Genomic DNA, 20,814 nt, shown 5'->3' with positions numbered 1-20,814 from the left:
TTCAGCGTCTGCGTTGCTCGCAGGGAGGCTCCGTGTCAGCGCTGCCAGAGAAACATTTGGATTCCAGTTTCTTTAGGGAATAGAAACTGGCGGAGACAAGATGTTTCATCACTTCCTGGCATTATGAATGTCTCACAGCAGACAGCGAGAATACAGACGTGTCATATTTCAGGGATTAAGTGGGATCAGGTTTTCTGATTCCCCTCCCCCACTCCTCCACCCCACCCCACACACACACACACACACACACACACACACACACACACACACACACACACACACACACACACACACACACACACACACACACACACACACACACACACTTGTCCTCATTTTCTGTCTTCATCCGCCGCCTCCCTGCAGCCTGCAACACTTAGAAACTCTTTGAAAACAGGTACATGTAATAAAATGAGACAGACCCACAATTAACTCCCTATAAAAAGGCTTGTCAGAAATAAACTGAGAGCCTCCATTCCCTCTGAGAACTTAATGTCGAGGGTATTTATAGCAAATATTTATTTCCAGATCATTTGTGGCTTTCCAAACTTTCCATGCTCAAAATGCCTCAACTTCTAAAAGTGTACTGGGTTGCCTCCAGAAATACTTACTCTGCTCTCCTGTGTGATGTGTGTGAATATGACCATATCTATGGTGGATATGCATCCAGGTGGGCAGGGTGGAGCAGAGCAGGTGATGGGTTTTTCTGCAAAGCAAGTCAAGTCTTTTCTCTGCACTGTTTATTCCCATGACAAAGTGTGCCGGCGACCAAGCTCCTCCAGATAAACACAGCACAGACAGATTAACCAAACACTGCTGTTTTCATACTCCCAACAAACACACACTGTCCCCACAGGACACACATGCTGCTAATACACCCAACAAAACTCCAACAAAAACAAGCACTGACTGCACAAACTCTCAGCATCCTCCGCTGTACGAACAAACATCCACACGTTCAGCCAGTCTTACTCTCTGCTGTGTTCTCTTCACCACCTGCAGGTGAGCGGCCTGCCCACTCCTGACCTCATCTGGCAGCTGAACGGACAGACCATCCGCCCCGACTCTGCCCATAAGATGCTGGTGAGGGAAAACGGCGTGCACTCATTGGTCATTGAGCCCGTGACCAGCCGTGACGCAGGCATCTACACCTGCATCGCCACCAACCGAGCTGGGCAAAACTCCTTCAACCTGGAACTCATTGTTGCAGGTAAAGAAGCAGAAACACTACAACAGCACTTGGTGTGTGTGTGTGTGTGTGTGTGTACAGAGGATACATGTAGGCGTGGTGTGGACCAAGAGAGCAGCTCAGTAACAGACTCTCTCCACAGCCAAAGAGATGCACAAGGCGCCTTCGTTTGTGGAGAAGCTACAGAATACAATCGTGGCTGAGGGTCATCCCGTGCGACTGGAGTGTCGTGTCACAGGGGTCCCCTACCCACAGATCTTCTGGAAGAGGGAGAACGAGTCTTTCACTCACAACACAGACAGAATCAGGTGAATAAAGGATGAAAGCAGATAGCACTGATGCCACCCCGACAGAAATGTAATATATGTACATATACTGAATTTCCATATATGAAATATATGTATATATAAAATACATGTATGTAAAAATGATAAATGTAACCTATTGACATATATGTCTAGCCCATATAAATATCTATGTTTATGTATAGATGATTATATTGTAGACATATGTTACATAAATATGTCTCCATACCAATATATATATATATATATATATATATATATATATATATATATATATATATATATATATATATATATATATTAGAGACCAAGAGTCTGAGACACTTTCCCAGCATGTGAAGACAGACATGTTTAAAGTTACTGAGAACTTAATAAGGAAAACATATATAAGCATGTAGAGATTTTATATGTATGTTGTTTTAATAGACTTCTACTATATGTTGCTATGGTAACATCTTATATCAAAATTCATATTCAGATATCATCATATAGATATTTTGTATATGTTATAAACTTATATCTTCATATATGTATATATGTGATAATAATATATATCCTTATAATTTTCTTTCTCAGCATGCACCAGGACAACTGTGGCTACCTGTGTATGATCATCCAGCCAGCCATGAAAGAGGACGCTGGCTGGTACACCGTGTCCGCCAAGAATGATGCAGGCATCGTCTCCAGCACTGCACGCCTCGATGTCCACAGTAAGTCTCCTCTGCTCTCTGACTGTGCGCCTTCACTTCCTCTCTACCTGGAATGTGTTTAACCGCTTCTGCTCTGTCCTCAGCTCAGTGGCAGCAGCCCAACCTCCCCAAGCCCAAGAAGGTGCGTCCCTCCACCAGCCGCTACGCCGCACTGACAGAGAGGGGGCTGGACGTGAAGGCGGCCTTCTTCCCCGACTCCAGCCCTCTACAGCCTGGTGGCCTGGTGGAAAGCGATGACCTGTAGAGGCCACAGGCAGGCGCGAGGATTGCAGTGTCACCCCCCCCCCCCCCCCCAAAAAAAACCCTCACAGCACTTCCTGGAAGAGATGCTTTGATGGCAAGAGGGGAGGAGGGGGAGGCAGAACATAACCTCGTCCACCATTATTCAGCTGCAGATACAGAACTAAAGGGGCAGAGTGAGCTGGTGCAGCGGCGGTTTCTTATGCTTGTATAGTACAACACAAACCATTATATCACAGAATTCATCAAGGTCTTTCCACAAGCTTCATTTTATCAACTGGACCTGGAAAGTGATGAAGTGTTTACCACGAGAAAAGACTGTCTGATTCTGTTCTACAAAGGGTCTCCTGTTAAAGTGCCTCTCATTTCTGTAAAGATTAAAAAAAGCAGGTTGAAAAGTGAAATAAAACTTAGAATTACTTTGCATGTTCAAGTGGTGCCATTTGCAATACACAGAGTAATACTGTATCTATGAGTAGCACTCTGCTTAAAGAGACTTAAAGAAAGACTGAATGATTCAAAGCCTCGGAGCTTTGACGAAGGAGATCACAGACTTTTATGATGTGTGTAGCACAGCCCTGATATCTACAGTATCTGATCATAGCTTCACAGTCTCAGTGTTGTCAGGTCACAGATAAGGCCGGGCCTTACAAACAGTATGTTTAGTTGTTTGTTTGTTTTTTTGGCAACAGATATGAGGTTTAGGAAAAAAAAAGTTTTCACATGGATGAGATTTGTTTGTGAGTGCAGCTGAACTAAAGAGTTTGAATCAAAAAGGAAGAGAGCGATGGAAAAAGCAGGTTTTTGTGATGGACTCTCATGTGGTGAGTGGGATGTGATGACGGTGGGGAAGGTGATAAAGAAAAATGGAGGCTACGGAAAACTTGTGGTGATGGCGGTTCATTTTGGTGATGGTTTTTTTTTTCTTCTTTGATGGTTTATTTTACAAGTGTGAATTGAAATGTTCTTACTGGAGAGAGGGTGCTGTGAAAGGTTTTCGTATATTTGTCACACACATCACAGATTGTCCATTTTATTTTTGTATGGAAAAAAAGATTTACTTTCCCAACAATCTTGACATAAATTATATCAGCAACCTTTTGTTCACTGATAAAACAACTTTCTGTATCATGACGTTTTATAAATATATTTACTGCCTTAAATCACTTTAAGGCTTAATGCAAACACAATTTCTTTGCATGTTATTTTCGGACACTTGTACAGTGCCAGACAACTTTTACCAGAATGTACAGAAGGGTTCAGGGGTAGCAAACATTCTTAAGATGGTGAAAAGTGAAAAGCAAGGTATATTTATATCTACTATTTTTGTCACCTCTGTAATCCTATACAAAGTGGACATCTTTTTCTGTCTGTTCAGAGCTTGCATCAGCTGACAGTTACTGTGTTTGCACATTTCTATGCCAATCAATGCCTGTATATGGATTGTTCTCCTGATATTATTTTAGGTTATGAAAGTTAATAAAAAATCTCCTCAGACAGCGTGAGATGTTTTTATAGACTGGCAGGCTGACAGAGAACGCCAACAAACACATTATCAGCCACAGTGGAAAAAACGTTCTGGCAAAGAATGCTAATGAGTATAATGAGATCCAGTCCTTTAAAGGTCCCATATTTTACTCTTCTCGTGTGTTTTATCTGAAGTGTTGATCTCCATCAGAAGATATATTCGTGGTTTTAAGAACCAAAAACAATCTCAGTGTAGTTTTATGTCTCCTCTCTCAGGCTTCTCTCTGGAGCCCTAGTATCAACAGGTCAGTCAGCCAATCAGAAGAGAGGATCTGAGTCCCTCTTCTGATTGGCTGACTGTTTTCTGAGTGATCCAATAAAAATATAGCAGATTTCAGGTAATCACTCAGAGAAACCAAATCCTGCAAGGTTGAATGGTGGGTCCAGGTGGGCGGGGTTAGGGGGCGTGGCTGAGCTGTGACTGTTTTGTTATGACATCACAAAGTTCCAGAAGTCCTGACGGCTGGTTTTAAGGCTCAGTGTCTGAATACAGGCTGTGTGCATTTCTCTGTGGACTGAGGCTTTGATACTTTCACACTATTAATATAGAACATAGACCTGCTTTATAATCAGAAACATATGGACATCCACCTTTAGACTGAATGGACCTTTAATAGAAAATATAATGTTTAATTTACAAGTGCACAGACATGAGAGAGAGCACAATCAGAGTTGCTCATTTACAGTCATGGTTGTGACATTTATTGATGGTAACAGCAGGTTTCAATATAAGGAACAAGCAACACGGTATTTCAAATCTCATCGCTGAGCATGACAGTCACCTCCAACCCCATCCATCCACACTGCAGGACCAGAGCTGTAACCAGACACTCACAACATTCCCAGAGCTAAAAATACCCCACCACCTCCACCACTACCTCTAATTTCCTCCAGCTGCAGCCCGACATGCCTGGCCCCTCGACAGGCCCCTCCAGAGGTGGGCTCAGGGTGACTGCCAGTGGAGGGGGCAACATGTATCGGCTGTGAGGGGGGTCTCCCAGGGGGATGTGGGGGATCAACGGCGGGGTGCAGTCATGGAAAAAGACTAAGAGCGTTAAATCTACTGATCAAATTTAGGATCTCTGGGCACCGAGGTCTGGACTGGGCCAGACACTTTGGAGTCAGCAGCGTTAGTCACAATGACCGACTGTCACACACAATCTGGCCACACCCACTGGGGGCGGACGGAGTGACTCAACAGAAAGGCAGAGAGCGGCAGGACAGCGGTCCTCCGGCAGATGTAAGTAACCACCTTGTTTCCGTGCGGTCACGGTAAGAATTCTGGGTTTAATGTGGCCACAGAGCAGCATTCGACTTCAGCCATCAAGTCTTGTGAAGTGCGAGAGTTCACGTCAGTCTGTCAGATGGCCTACAGCCCACATCAGAGAGAGCAAGGCTTTCACCTGCCTCACTGTGGGGAGGCTTCACTCTCTACATGGACAGCTGCAGGCCTCCATCCACCACCAACACCTGTCCTGTTATGTAGGCAGACTTCAGAAGGAACAGAACAGCCTGGGCCGCCTCTTCCGGCTCGCCAAATCTCCCCAGCGGGATGGAGTGGGCTGCATCCTCTTCCCTCAGCCCTGCGGTCATGTCAGTGCGGATAAAACCTGGACACATGAGAGGAAAGGGACATAAAAACAGACAAATAAGACTGGAAAAAAATAATCCAGTATAGTTGGAGGAAAGATGGAGCTGCACTGTACCTGGAGCCAGAAGATTGACCCTGATGTTACGTGAAGCAACTTCTTTAGCTAAAGAGCGAGTGAAACCGTCAAGACCAGCTTTACTGGCACTGTACACACACTGACCAGCATTCCCTCTCAGGCCCACAACAGAGCCTGCAAACAGGAAACAGAAATCCATTATGACTGCATTGTACGACAGAAGCATTTCAAAATAAAACACACGTAGGAAGCTGCTATTTGAAGTCATTCTGCTGAAAAGACAATAAGAGTGTTTTAGCTCATCTGATTTATATCAGTGAAATCACAAGCATTCAACAGGCTTACACACTGAGGGATGTGGTTTTACTATCTTTAATTAATTGAATTTACAGAAACTTTCTGGAGATAAAATCCATCACAGTGACTGTTGTGATGTTTGTCATCCTGGTTTGATTTTCTTTCAACATATCATGTAAATTTAATTCTGTTTAGCAACTAACCATCAGTCTTGGGCGCTGGAGAGGTTCCTGATTTCAAGTGCATTTCTGTATGATGATAATGTATCTCTGACAACAAAGATAAATCTTCAAATCTTCCTCTGTTCATAAAGAGCGAAACGGTGCAAAAAAATACCAGTATACTCCTGTGAAGTAACACTGAGGTGACTCTGAAGACAGGAGCAGTGATGTGCACCGCCACCCAGTGACCAAACTGAAAACATAACACAAGTCACAGCTACCACAGAGCAGTTGTTACCTATATTAACAATGGCGGCTCCCTGGGTGTGCAGCATGCTGCGCAGCGCCGCCCTGCAGGTCTGCATGGTGCCCAGCAAGTTGGTGTGAAGCAGAGCCACCATGTCCTCCGGCTTGGTCCTCAGTAACAGAGCATCCCTGAACACAGAGCAGCCAGAAATATTTTACCCATTCATATGTTTCTACACCCAGTTATACTTTTGCGAATACAGGGCAGTTACGAGCAGAGCTGGTGCCCAGGTGTCTGCTCACCTGTTGATGCCAGCTGCGTTCACGAGATAAGAGATGTTTCCACAGGTTCTGTGGATAGTCTCAAAGGTATTCTGCACCTCTTGCTCTTTGGAGAGGTCACAGCTAAAAGCCACATGCTCGGCTAGAAGAAAACAAGACGACAGCCTGTTCATAACCGCAGATGCACATTTCTTATGTTCTATGGCACAATAAGCATGATATTGGCCTCTGTGTGCTTGCACAGAAAACTCAAGACAGCATCAGATTTGGCTACTGTAATAACTGCATTCACATTTTAACTGTTTTATCAGGCATCATCATCTGTAGTGGGATCAACTCAGGTCGAGACATATTCTTTTTGCCTAAATGTCATGGTGTGTGCAATGTTGACGAAACAAGAAAAATGACAGCCAAAAACCACCAGTGTTTGACAGGAGAGAAAGATCAGTATGGTTTAGTTGCATGAGGTTTGCATCATGCCTTCTGAATCAAGCATATACATATACATATATATATACATATATATACATATATATACATATATATATATACATATGTATATGTATATATCATGAATTTACATAGATATGTATACACATGACTGTGTGTACAGTATTATACCTCCATGTAGAGATGCCACAGTGGCCTGGGCAGCATCTTTGTTCCTGGAGACAACAGCTAACCTGCAGCCCCTCTCTGCTAGCAGACGGGACACAGCTTTCCCAATGCCCCTGGAGCCCCCACACACCACTGCCAGCCTGGACATGACCCTGCAGGAGAGACCACAGCACTGCACACCCCAGCAGGACTGCATGTAGAGCTGTGTGCACCACAACCAACAACCCTACAGTGCATGTTGAACAGACTGTACTGTACAAAATGACTCAGATATAATGTATAAATTATATGTATATTGACTCAGGCTCATAGGCCTAAAAAATATAGTATGAACAAAGACAGGACACATTATACCATAGAATATACAGAATAAATGAATTAACAGACAGTGAGATAAACTGATCTGGAGAGAGACAGAAAACATATTGTAGGAAAACGTCCTGAGAACAGAACAACGTAAAGTCTAACTCCACCTGAACAAACGTGTCATGGTGACAGCTGATAGTGTTTGGAGCTGTTGTCCGGTCATGTTGGGCCTTTCTGGGTATTTATCTATGATTTTACAGAAGAGTTAATGCAGGTATCTGTCACCTACCTGATCCTAGTCTGTTATTTCTCCTCTGTAACGAAGCTTATTTACGGAAAAACGACTCAATAACATGAGAGTGTCTGCTCACGGGCGTCGCCATGTTTCCCCCTCCGTGCTGCTGCGTCGCTGCAGCCTGGTCGGTAGATGGCGCAGTGGGCACACAGCAGGAGGGGACTGTCTGTGTTCCTCATCTGGCTCACTGTTTGTGTCCCAGTTGATGCCAACGTCACTTTAATGTTTTGTCCACAGCCTGACACCTCCTCAGTGAGTGTTACCACAGCATTTAAAATTAAAAATAAAAAAAGACCAGTAAAACCTTTACACATTGTGTCCATGTAAATGCTATTGCAGTGGACAGTTTGGAGGCACTAACTGACTGGAACTGCAAAGGTCGTGAGGGTCACTGCAGAAACATTTGTTTCTGTGTGTGCAGCACAGGTCTTTAGTGACCACATTGTGTTTCATAATGTGTCTATGAAATATGGAGGCCATCATTTACTGCAGTATTTGTGTAAGACTACACTTATTTCACATGAATAATTACAGTTCTGCCAGAGTTACACTGTCAACAGATTTCTATTCATACCGACACATGGTGAGGCTGGTCTCCTCTGCACACTGAAATAGCACAAAAATTATTAATCGCCATCATCCGTTATCCTCTTTGCCTTGTGAATCATCGTTCCCTGTGGAAATATATCTCAATAGAAAAGCCAAACTGTCACTGGTGCACAGAAAATTGAGTAATGTTGAGAGTGGGTGGCCTTGGCTTACACCTGGGCCATCCATCAGGCTGAGGCGTCCTGCAGGATTGATTTGCTGAGATTAAATCACATTCACAACCTGCACCAGAGTGGACCTGTGACCCTGAGCACTGTGAATCACATCCATGCTGCAGAACAAAGACACAACTACAACTGGTATAATTTGCTTAAAATGTTACTGCTTCATTAATATTAAAGGTCCATACAGTCTACAGGTAGATGTCCATGTGTTTTTGATTATAAAGCAGGTCTAGGTTCTATATTAATACTGTGAAAGTATCAAAGCCTCAGTCCACAGAGAAATGCACACAACCTGTATTCAGAAACTGAGCCTTAAAACCAGCCGTCAGGACTTCTGGAACTTTGTGATGTCACAAAAAAGCAGTCACCACCCCCCCAACCACGCACCAAGCCCTGCCCACCTGGACCCATCATCCAACCTTGCAGGATTTGACTTCTCTAATTGTTTACCTGAAATCTGCTTGATTTTTTATTTGAAAACAGAAAACAGTGAGCCAGAAGAGAGGCTCAGATCCTCTCTTCTGATTGGAGCTGTAAAACTACACTGAGATGGTTTTTGTTAATTAAAACCACAAATATATCTTCGGATGGAGATCAACACTTCATATAAAACACAGGAGAAAAGTTAAATATGGCGCTTTAACTGTGTTCATCTCTGTCAGAGAGAAACAGGATGTGATTTATATTCAGGTCACCTTACTGAACACCAGGACATTATTTCCCTCTTTCACACCTTAGTGATCTAATGATACTGTCCAACAAAGCTGTATTTTGCCTTCTCAGGCACAAGCACATGAAGGCACACACACACACACACACTCTCTGTACCCCATGCACACACTCGGGTGCACAATAATAACCCTATAGCATTGCATTAGATTCTCAGATAGATTATCCTCACTACACATATTCACTCTTCAGTACTGAGCCTTCAGATATGTGCAACCTTCATGTTTTCCTGGAGGTGCTGTCTTTGATTCAGGGGATATTTTTAGAAGCTATCACAGATGTCATTTCATAGAGCTGCATCTGTTTTACAGACTGTTTGAAATCAGTTATTTTAGTGCAGTAAAGGACTTGACTTGCAGTGACCGACACACCCTGAGCTTAAATATTATCAGGAAATTCTTTACCTTGAGACTCAATATCTGAACTGTTCACACCCTTTGCAGCTAAGAATGATTTACTCACTCTGCACACACAGCCTTGCCTTTATTTAAATGCATGCACATCATTCAGATCTTGACCTTCCACACTGTTTACCAGCTCGGAGCCGACCACTTACCGTTTGCAGGTCAAGTGACCGTGACTTAAAGTATACATTCAAAATAAAATACACATTGACATTATTCCTGCTCAGTATAGTCTCATCCTGGCCTGCTGGAATAACTTATTTCCATGGTAACCCATCCTCTGCAGGGAACTGTGTGCAGTACAATGACCTCTCTGGGTGCTTGTCAGTTCCTGTCAGTGTTTCCCAGCTGAACACTGGGAAAGCTCACCTCTCTTTGCAGCATGCTGCTCTGCTGTAAGTCACTGAAGAAGGTCGTCTCCTGCAAGAGCCCTGTCAGCTGTGGTGTATGTCTTTGATGCCTCTCCTGATTGGACAGTTTTGCCTTGGCTGCAAGAAGCTAACAGAACACAAGGTCAGTGGTGAAAGGCACTCTGCATTATCGTCATTACACAATGACTTAGCCTGAGGAATTTATGGAAACCATTAGCGTTTATTGTTATAGAGACTTTTACAAAATGTGCTATTCCCTAACATACTTCAGAATGTTTTTCACATAATAGACTTGTGCCAAATAGGTTGATTTCAGTTTCACCATTTTCACACATACGACAGACTAACTACAAAAAAAAAAAAAAAATCAAGTAAGTCACCTTGGCATGAGGGAAATCTGTTAAGTTGAATCAAACAAACTTAAGTTGCCTTATGTTCCAATGAATGAAAATATAGTTTATTAACTGTTGTGAGAAATGCTTCATGTTCTATGAGTCTGAAACTGTGCAGCCTATGCATGAAAAACATGGACAAGTCAGTCAGTATTAGAAATGTTATGTGCAGAAACGTGTGTTGGAGTAAGTCTGGTGTGTAAATTAAAGGCTTACCAGTGAAATGAAAAGACACTCAGAGGAGCAGTTTGAGCACAGAGCCTGAGGTTGGTGTGGTGATTGCCAAGACAACAATGCATCAACATCAGGTCAATTCAATCGAGAAATACAAAATAAAAAAGGCCCTAACAGTGATTTGTACCATCCTTTCCCAAACTCTCTCCAAATTTCAAACAAACAACAACATATTCCAGCAGTCAGTTACACAGTGGTCCCCCTCAGTTAACAACACAAGACTTAAAAAAAAAAGAAAAAAAACTCTGGGTCCATTTCAGTCAGTAAATTCATTCTCAATGGCACAATTCAGTGATTGCTTCTACTCTCAAGTGTTTAAATACCCCCCTCATAGGACATCAGGTCAGTCAGAGGTCAGTCATTAATGATACTGAATAAAAGGAAATAAGAGGAATTACGTTGTGATATATTCTTTGATGAAAGTATCAATTCTAAAACTGACCATTACTTTTCATTTAACAAGCACCAAAACTACGACCAGATCCCCTCCAATCACAAAGAGATCGTACAGTAATTCAAGTCAATACGACACTTAACATTAAAGACTTTGTAAAGACGAAATGTACAACAAAACCCAACCACAAAATGACATTTAAAAAAAAAATAATAATCAAGGGGGTCAAAGTGATTGATTTCAATAAAAACTGTACCTTTCGAGGTTTAACAGAGTAACACTACACACCTCTTCCTGTGGAGTGAAACCATGATATGTTACTTTAGGCAAACATTCTGTGCTTTAGCTAGCTGTGTTTTTATTGCCACAAGTCACATTAGGAATGAGTTATAGTTTACAAAAACTGAGAGGCTGCTGACTGAAGGGTGTTTGTGTGCCTTCCTGCGTGTCCAGGTTATACGAGAAAGACTCTGTAAGAGCAGCAGGTGTCTGTCAGCCTCTGTGGAATTTGTAACAAACATAAATAAAGGCTAAAAAGGATCCGTTGTGCATTGTTACTGAAATGTCCTGTCACTCTTGTTATGCAGAGCTATGTCTGGGTTTGGCTTTTGCCGAGGCGTTAGGAGAGCAGCTACTCTGGTCAGTGAATAAAAAGAAGGTACAAAGTAAGCAACATTTGACTGCGGTCTATTTGGAGTGTGTTTCTTGCAATTTAAACTTGGCGTGACTACACAGCCCTGCAACACATCTATCTTCACTTTGCTAATCACATGCAAATACTCGATCACTGCAGGTAACTGTCCTCAGCACTTCATCTTCAGCCACTACAGGAGAAAAACTGGAGCCCTGTGACTGGCCCAGAGAAATATTTTCAGATGTGCAATGTTCACGTCTGTGTATGTAGCTTGTGTACACAAATGTGCAATACAGCAGATCTCTCTTCTGATCCTCTGGGTGAGGTAAAGCCTTAGGAGCTGGGGAAGTGTCATTTCTCCTGCTGTGCAGCACAAGTGATGACAACACTGCTCATCTGTTCTGCTCTCTGCTTCTCCTGTCTGCTGACAGCTGGAAATAATGGTCAAACCTTTATCAGTAGTGTCATGGAGAGAAGTATAAGTGATGTGGTAAAATATGGCATAAGGCATGTGCCAGCTTAACCCTTTAATGTGTTGCACTACAAAAAGGCCTATGAAATAAGTTAAAATGTGTAACATATCTATATCAATAGTTCATATTGGTTGTTTTAGGACTAATCATCTTTGTGTCCATATGTACAATAAAGTGAGGAACAGTACAAGGCACACATTTAACAGCTGATTTGTTAACAAAGATATAAATAACTAATAAGTTCATGAGTAGTGTGCTTTCCTCTGACTCCGCCCCCTGTGCTTTTCATCACAACATATCCTGCTCTTCTCTGCAGCTCATGTGCCAGTAGCGCTCTGTTCAGTGCCCAGAGCCACAGTGGGCTCGAAGCAGTTAAAGTGTCCATCTGATCGTCCTGTCCCGGCCGCGCTCTGAGTGCTGTCCTGTTTGGTCTGAACAGCGACCAGCTGGGTCATGGTGGTGGCGGTGACCGTGGTTCCCTGTCGTGTGTTTATTAGATGCTGTCTACAAAGCTGCCAGGAAACAGTCCGGTCCTGCCGTTCCTCTGCAGCGTGCCTTTGAACCAGCCGTCTTCCCTCTTCCTGTGAACAAACACAATGTCGCCCTCCTTAAGTTCCAGCTCAGCCTCGCTCTGGGGAGGATATGATACCACCACCCTGTACCTGGGGAGGACAGCCAGAGGCACAGTCAGTGACACACTGTAACAATGACAACTGATAAGTCACAATACCTGCAACGTCGTTTTACGAACAATAGTCGGGAGAATCGCAAACAATGGAACGAAACTGCAGATTTACATCAATGTACCTCTCACATATGATGGGCCGTGCGTCATGCTGCTGAGATAAAAGAGAGGAGCATGGCTGGCGAGGAGGAGGAGCGATAGGAGCACATCCATCAAGGGGGCTGCTCTTCCGATGGGAAGACTCTAGGACTGAGGAGGATGAGGAGGGTGAAGAGGCAGAAGCGACGGCAGCAGCAGGTTCAGGCTCGAGGCAGCTGACAGAGCCAGAGGGAGGGGAGGCGTCGTGCCCCACAGCGCCATGTAGCATCTCTCCAGCTGCAGTCTGTTCCGCCTCGAGGGTAGGAGAGGAGGGGGGTGAGGGACGAGACTTCTTCTTGTTGGAGGACAACAGCTTCAGAAGACTTTTCTTTTCTCTCTGCAGCATAAAGGTAGCATCAGAGAACTGCAGCAACAAACCACACACAGGTATTTTCTACTGCTGACACACACAACTGTGCTGAGAGAAAGACAAATGATAAAACACCTACTGAAATAGATAATCAGATACAGTTATGAAATCTTAAGACGTATCCTACCTTGCCATCCTTGTCCAGTCTGCAGGCCAGAGCTGTGCTGTTGGACACAGAGTTAAGAGCAGAGCTGTTCGGCACTGGTCTCAAAGCTTCTCCCTCCAACGATGCAGCACTGACATTGGGTGGGGTCAGAGAAGCAGCAGCACAGCCCATCGCCACCCCAGCCCGGGTGCAACCTTGGGCGGGGCTAGAGGAGGGCTGCGGGCACACCGCTAGGTGTGGAAGATAGGTCACAGGTGTCGCAGACTGAATGGGGGTCACTGCTGCTGTGGGACGGTCCTGACTGTGGCACGCAGCTGAAGATGGGATGTAAAAAAACATCAGACATTTAAAACGCCTTTCATGTGTTGCGGCAACATCCAGTAACCGTTTTAATCCCAGTGGATTTACCTGTCCTGACGGCGTTGCGAGCCTGATTCACTGTCATCTGGGAGCTGACATGCAGGGGGACTTTTGGCTGCTGGCCTGTGGCTGTCTGAGCTGCTGTTACAACAGCGACAGGTTGGGAGGTGGCAGGTACAGTGGTGGAGCACACAGTGAGGGGTTTGTTGAAGTCAGGCCCTGGAACAATGGCTCCAAGAGGAGAAGAGGGGCTGACGATGGTGACCCCTCTGCCAGCCTGAGTGCAAAGACTCATGGGCACTTTGGGCTGAGAGCTCCCCGACACCGTCCTGAGGGGAGAGGACATTACATGTAACCTTTACATGCCAAGGTATTATACCTCATAATATTCTTTATGTTTTTGTCTTTAAAAAGTCCAAGTTGATCCTTGTTCCATGTTACATTTTTAATTAAATCAATGCGGGAGTTTTTCTGATCCTAACAAACTGTTATTTTTTACAAGGCTCCAGGGTTAACAAGATTTACATTAAAGGTCCCAGGAACCAATCAGAGGAGAGGCTCAGATCCTCTCTTCTGATTGGTTCACTGACCTGTTGTTACTAGAGCTCCATAGAGTAGCCTGAGAGAGGAGATTTAAGACTACACTGAGATGGTTTTTGGTTCTTAAAACTACAAATCTATCTTCTGATGATTATCAACACTTCAAATAAACCTTCAAATAAAATGAGAAGTGTAAAATATGGAGCTTTAAACCTCATAAAATTGTTTAAAATGAAAAATTATTTAATGGAAATGTATTAAATCAATGTGGGAGTTTTTCTGGTCCCAACATACTGTCATTCACACAAGACTCAGTGGTTAACAAGATTTACAGTCGAGACTTAAATCCTCCATAATGAGTGTGAGATAACCTGGAATGTGTTCTATGGGGGATTACACCACATTATTATAAAAGACAAGATTTTCGTTGTAACCCACTGTTGACAGATTCTGAAAAACAAAATCAGGAAAATAATTGCATCATATGCTCCTATGAGGAAAACAAACAGCTTTATGGAAATGCTTTTCAAAGTTGGAATGTGTCTGTGGTCAAACAGCTTCATCTGTTGACACTATGTGTGTAAAATAAATATAAACATGCAGGTATAGCTTCATCAATAAAAACATAATATACTGTAAGAGGTTGAACTGCTGGAATTATTAACCCATGACTATGTATCACAGACAAATGTATGTGTGTGTGACTGGATAGTAATAAATAAACCATGAAATAATGACTGACCTGCTGACTGGACTCATGTAGTTCCCTGGGAAGACTCCAATCTTGCCAGTGTGCATGGAGGTGCCCTTGAACCAGCCGTCCTGACAGCGCTCCAGCACCAGGAACATCTCTCCCTTCCTTAGCTCCAGCTCATCCTCCTTACGAGGAGTATAGGGGAACATCGCCACATAGCTATTTCCAGAACAAGTGGTACACAAAGACAAGGTATATATCAAACACAAATCCACACCACTGAGCTGACGTGGCTAATTTTCCCCCATATGGAAATAAGAACAGTTCAACATTTTGAACAGTGTGCCAGTTGTCCTGGATTTATCCTGCTGTCTCGCTGCACATATGTCATTATCTCCTCTGAGACCCTCCAGCAGAGACTGTGTCCTCTGACCCAGAGAAAATCAGCTCTGGAGGACGAAACAATTTGCGGGTCATCTCTCTGCAGCAGAGCAAGAACAGGCCTGGAACGGCAGCCAGGAAGATGGGAGTCTCAGCTGGGATGTTTTCAGTGAGACTTCAGTGTTGTCAGGGCAAGGGAACATAAATGCCTCAGAGTCTGACGTGCACGCACAGGCAGACGCAGATGACGGCAGGAGAGCAGGTAGGAGTGGATCTAATTCTTATCAGGTGTGTGGTGTCTTGGGGGAGTAATGAGGGTAAAGGTGACGGGGTCAAAAGTCAGGGGTGATAAGGAGGATCTCCAATGGGACCCGGGATCACAGACAGGCGAGGACTTCCCCCCCTGAGTATGTACATTATGGCCCTGGGCCATTGGTGCACAAACCGCTTCTGACATTTCACTGCACATTAAAGAAGACTGCATATTTTTGTGTGGGACTGTTTTTATAACTCACACTGTGGGTCTTTGTCTCCCACTTTGGTCACTTATGCTGGGGGAGGGTCTTTGTACAGCAGCCAATGAATACGCTGCTCCACCGGCAGAGGATTGTGGGGGAGGAGGTGGAGGTGGTGGGAGAGCATCCTGTAAAAAGAAGAATAGAAAACAAAATAAGTAGTTAGACAGGATCAACATTTCATTACAATTTCACAACAGCTCATCACGTATTTCCTCTGAGCGTGACGCAGAAAGACAAAAACAAAGTAACACAAGCCACAGAAAACACAGAGTATATATTGCATAAGCAGAGAAATCAGTTTGTTTATGAGCAACAAAGAGGGGAAGAGACTGAGAGATCATCTGTCATCTGGGTTATTCCCTCCGGTTTGCCAGCACTAAGGGAGGGTCTGTTTGGCAGAAACTGTAGTCCTGTCCCCGACTTCCCCCATCCAGCTGAGATTCTCCTATTCTGCTTGTTTGTTTGTTGCTAGGAGACCACATAGCTAGATGTTAAATCCATTGCAGCATTTAATTGGGACCATATGAAATGAAAAAACACGTCTGTAGATTTCAGAGCAACCCTCAGACAAACTATGAAAGGCTTCATCTTGACTCTTGTTTTCTCTTGTAGAACGTCTGCAACGTCAGAAGAGACTTTGACTAATGATCGCAGCATGTTTTTAGAAGACTTCCTTCTTTGTATGCTTCGTGTGCTTCTAGATCACAGGATCAAAATTAAGTTACCAAGCTGCAACGTCTACATAAAGCAAATGAAAGCAGCACTATCTTCTTTTTTTTTTTTTTTTTTTTTAAGAGACTGTGAAAAACTAAATCCCAAATGAGCATCAAGTGTGTTAGCGTGATGGTAAAGACAACTCCTACAACCCAGGAGCAAGATGAGTCTTCCCAAACTCAACATTGCCAGCACTGAGCAGCAGAGTAATAGCTTCCATGACACAACGGGGGAGGAGAGTGGCACTCAGACAGCCCTGTGGTATGTGTACAGGCCCTACGTGTATGTGTGAGTGTCGATGTGCGTTTCGGTTCACTGCTGACGCTTGAGCTGAGATAATTAGGTTGCCTGCGGGCTAGAGAAATCATCTGTACAAAAACATCATGTAGGGTTCCCAAGTGAAGCGGAGAGCTCAACCTTTTGTGTTCACATTCCTGCTTATTCAGAAACTCCACATGTCAGAGCGCGCGCGCGCGCACAGACAGACAGACAGACAGACAGACAGACAGACAGACAGACAGACAGACAGACAGACAGACAGACAGGCAGGCAGGCAGGCAGGCAGGCAGGCAGGCAGGCAGGCAGGCAGGCAGGCAGGCAGGCAGGCAGGCAGGCAGGAAGTGTACGTGCTGTTTTGTGTGGGCTGCAGGGATCTCTTGACATTTTTAGTTGTACCTACTTTGGCTCACAAGAAATGTGTCAGAAACAGGTAAAGAAATCAAATGTTAGTTCAAAGACTCCTCAGTGTCATTACCTTTATGGAGGCAAATTTTGAATAATAAAGCAACTGTATCTTATTTGACACTGAATCCAGATTAACAGAGTTTTATCTGAGCAGCCTGAGGTAACCAAGTTGCTTGCTGGCAGCTGATGAGACAGCTCTCATCTAAACTCTTGAGGGAAAACAAAAGTCTCTAAGTTAACATAACTATGTTCTTTGTATCATTTCATCCCATGTTTACAGATAATAATATACTGTATATATATTTGTATACTTTCATACCAGTTATGTTTCTGCCATGCCTAATGTTTTTGTGCAAGTTTTGGATTGAAATAAGTGTATTAAATGGATACAAGCAATGCACTTAAATATATGCATGCATGCACACACAAGCACACACAAACGCACGCGTGCGCGCGCGCGCGCGCGCACACGCACACGCACACGCACACACACACACACACACACACACACACACACACACACACACACACACACACACACACACACACACACGTGAAATGTACAGGCGAAATAATGTGGAATTATCTTAAACATTATTTAAAAAAACTGAAAATGTGAAAGTATTTTCTCTGGCTTCAGCTGCACATTATTTAGGCTGTTTAGTATTAAAAGTCCATATTTTAACTTCTCCAGTGTTTTTTTTTGAAGTGTTGATCTCCACCAGAAGATATATTTGTGGTTTTAAGAACCAAAGCCCATCTCAGTGTAGTTTTACAGCTCCTCTCTCAGGCTTCTCTCTGGAGCTCTAGTAACAACAGGTCAGTGACTATTTTCTGAGTGATCCAATAAAATCATAGCAGATTTCAGGTAAACACTTAGAGAATCCAAATCCTGCAAAGGATGGTGGGCCCAGGTGGGAGGGGCTTGGGGTGTGGCTGAGGGCAGTGACTGCTTTCTTGTGACATCACAAAGTTCCAGAAGTCCTGACAGCTGGTTTTAAGGCTCAGTTTCTGAGTACAGGCTGTGTGCATTTCTCTGTGGATTGAGGCTTTGATACTTTCACAGTATAAATATAGAACCTAGACCTGCTTTATAATCAAAAACACATGGACATCTACCTTTAGACCGTGTGGACCTTTAGAGATAAAGCAACACACTGACCTTGAATCCATTAGTCCAACAATGTTAACTGTGTTGTTTTATTATTTGTAAGATTTATAGACTTGTAGAGGATTCCACCTACCACAGGGATGGATGTGTAGCTCGTCTCTGAGGGAAATGTGAAGACCGTTGCTGTAGTAACCGGACTACTAGGAGGTGGAGTGACGATTAATCCAGTTGTGCAAATGTGCACCTGTCAACAAAAGGGGAAATATGGAACGTGAAATAAATCACGCTGAAGCCAATGTAGTGTAAATTCTCCACTCACATATGAAGAATAGAACTGTGCTCTGATTGACACCACATGATTGTGATCAGTCTTATTCTGATTAATTAGACGAACAAGCATCAAACATCATATGGGAAGTCTGATATAGTATTTCAGAGGTGAAACCACAATTTCATCTTAAAAATACTCTCCCTGTCTTTTGTCACATTGTGTGAAAATGACTCTCACAGAGCAGAGTACACATGTGGCTTTGTATTCTGGTGACTTAGCCATAACCAAAATGTGGCCTGATGATCTGATTCGCCAACAGAAACCTGGTGACCAATCTGCAGGACATTTCATTGGACATATACAGAGAGGTGGATTTCCCAACCAGTCATCCACGTGAGTCACGCCGGTGTTTAGGTAACAAGGCCATACTGTTGGACACACACAATATCTCCCTGTAGCCGGCGGAGTCTCTCCATGCATGACTGCTCAAGACAGAGCCGCCTCTTAAGGTGAACCTCTCACAAAGCAGACCAACGTCAGATTCAGTATTCAATGCTTCCTTATCTATTGTGCACTGGGTGTGTCAGGGAAAAGCAAAATGTATCCGTGTGTTTGATGTAAGCTGCCTGGAACATCTGTGTGTATGTATATGATATGATTATGAATTACAGTCAGGTACAGGGTAAAAATGCCACGTTAAGGAGAATGTTATCAACCGTGGCTGCTTTTCTTTCCTTTACAATTTCTCCTCATCTTGTTTAGTATATTGGTTAATGGTAGCTGTGCTCATTTCCATGGTGGACTTCTCAGCCCTGTAGGCAACAGAACAGGGCCCATCTTTGTTGTTTTTTTTTTTTGTCTGGGTGTTGGAGACAAAATCAGTATGGGTGAAGGATGGAGAGCAGAGGAGACAGGCTGCACATACACTGCTTGGAGACACTTTCTTTTGTCTCTTTATTAACATTGATCTATAAATCAAACATATTGTTAGCACTGTTGTCACCTGGGAGGATTAGTTTACAGGCACAAATACAAATTTCTTTAATTCTCAAAGTATCCTGATAATGATTAGTGGGAAAAGGGCAAGTCTGGAGTCATTAAAACATGATTATACCTCCCACATGAATAGAAGCCTTTGGTGATACATAAATCATAAGTACATGAAAAGGTTTTGATTTAAAAAAGAAGCTCCTCAACATCCACTTCACTGTAGACAAGCACTCTCCTTGTCTCCCTCTCACTAAGAAGCACATGCACCATTTGATGAAAGATTAATGATTGAGTTGCTCAATAAGAAGTTCAAGAACATAGCATTTCAGAAACTGTGCAGACAACACACACAAGGACATTCAAAAGAAAAAAACAAACAAAAAGGCTGATAATTATAGAAAAGCAGGTCTCCAAGGACATACTACAGACAGACTCTACAAGCTCCCAGGGCCTGGAGGTGGACAGACCATGCAGATGTCACCATACATAATAAAATCTGTCTCAAAATACTGGTACACCACCAGCCTTTAAAAGAAGAACAAAGAACAACAGAGAAGAAAGGCGGCTACTGTGCTAACAAGCCAAGCAATGCTGAGGATAATAAGACGGAGAACATTCTGAAAGACTTGCAAACATCACCTTTACCTAATAAGACTTCATTCAGACACTGTATTACAGCTGTTGTTGTCCTTCAAAGGCTAAAAGAACATTATTTATATAGAGAAGTTATTATTATCCTGTACGCCACGCCACGCCACGCCACGCCACGCGCCCCCCGTTTGTCTAACTGGACCTCTTTGAATTTTAATTGAATACCCCTAATATAAAGGATAACACATATTTGATTAAATTTCATGCACAGTTTTCCTATTATTCTGAGTTGCACATTTTACTACACGTCATCCAGAGGCTCAGATGAAGATAAGCCACAGGACACTTGACTTGTGAAGCTGTATGTGTGTTGTTCTGAATGTCTAACACCAAGTCAAAGCTAATCTCCAGTGG

The 20,814-nt window shown here is 43.4% G+C and overlaps 3 protein-coding genes across 16 annotated transcripts in view; 1 reads left to right on the top strand and 2 right to left on the bottom strand.

The window, feature by feature from the left end:
• The window catches only part of palld (palladin, cytoskeletal associated protein), a 59,523-nt gene extending 55,582 nt beyond the window's left edge, over positions 1 to 3,941 (top strand). For all 9 annotated transcript variants that reach the window (XM_071486842.1, XM_071486845.1, XM_071486841.1 and 6 more), the window contains 4 exons: positions 1,003 to 1,210; positions 1,332 to 1,497; positions 2,071 to 2,204; positions 2,288 to 3,941. In XM_071486842.1, coding sequence (XP_071342943.1) covers positions 1,003 to 1,210; positions 1,332 to 1,497; positions 2,071 to 2,204; positions 2,288 to 2,448 — 669 coding nt within the window. In that variant the 3' untranslated portion in view covers positions 2,449 to 3,941. The remainder of the gene's footprint in view (positions 1 to 1,002; positions 1,211 to 1,331; positions 1,498 to 2,070; positions 2,205 to 2,287) is intronic.
• On the bottom strand, positions 3,360 to 8,019 carry cbr4 (carbonyl reductase 4). 6 transcript variants are annotated; one of them, XM_071486864.1, is made up of 6 exons: positions 7,838 to 7,993; positions 7,246 to 7,394; positions 6,646 to 6,766; positions 6,395 to 6,531; positions 5,678 to 5,812; positions 3,360 to 5,581 (listed from the first exon to the last, which is right to left on the bottom strand). In XM_071486864.1, exons 2-6 carry the CDS (start codon positions 7,388 to 7,390, stop codon positions 5,403 to 5,405), a joined length of 717 nt encoding a protein of 238 aa, XP_071342965.1. In that variant the 5' UTR covers positions 7,391 to 7,394; positions 7,838 to 7,993; the 3' UTR covers positions 3,360 to 5,402. The 6 variants fall into 6 exon arrangements, with proteins under 6 accessions (XP_071342965.1, XP_071342963.1, XP_071342960.1 ...); XM_071486862.1 differs by having other exon boundaries at positions 3,360 to 5,812; positions 7,838 to 7,870; positions 7,911 to 7,968; XM_071486859.1 differs by lacking the exon at positions 7,838 to 7,993 and adding an exon at positions 7,716 to 7,791.
• Positions 8,020 to 10,320: 2,301 nt separating this feature from the next.
• sh3rf1 (SH3 domain containing ring finger 1) overlaps positions 10,321 to 20,814 on the bottom strand; it is a 32,342-nt gene continuing 21,848 nt past the window's right edge. Inside the window, exons 6-12 of the mRNA XM_071486827.1 lie at positions 18,682 to 18,792; positions 16,037 to 16,164; positions 15,189 to 15,359; positions 13,955 to 14,235; positions 13,568 to 13,860; positions 13,055 to 13,407; positions 10,321 to 12,909 (exon numbers count right to left, since the gene is read on the bottom strand). Coding sequence (XP_071342928.1) covers positions 12,741 to 12,909; positions 13,055 to 13,407; positions 13,568 to 13,860; positions 13,955 to 14,235; positions 15,189 to 15,359; positions 16,037 to 16,164; positions 18,682 to 18,792 — 1,506 coding nt within the window. The 3' untranslated portion in view covers positions 10,321 to 12,740. The remainder of the gene's footprint in view (positions 12,910 to 13,054; positions 13,408 to 13,567; positions 13,861 to 13,954; positions 14,236 to 15,188; positions 15,360 to 16,036; positions 16,165 to 18,681; positions 18,793 to 20,814) is intronic.

Source organism: Trachinotus anak, unplaced genomic scaffold (assembly GCF_046630095.1).
Source record: "Trachinotus anak isolate AG129_WGS33_773 ecotype Australia unplaced genomic scaffold, CSIRO_AGI_Tana_v1 ptg000010l, whole genome shotgun sequence".
Lineage (NCBI taxonomy): Eukaryota > Metazoa > Chordata > Actinopteri > Carangiformes > Carangidae > Trachinotus > Trachinotus anak.
Note: the sequence above shows the minus strand (reverse complement) of the source record. Positions and strands in the feature narration are given on the sequence as shown.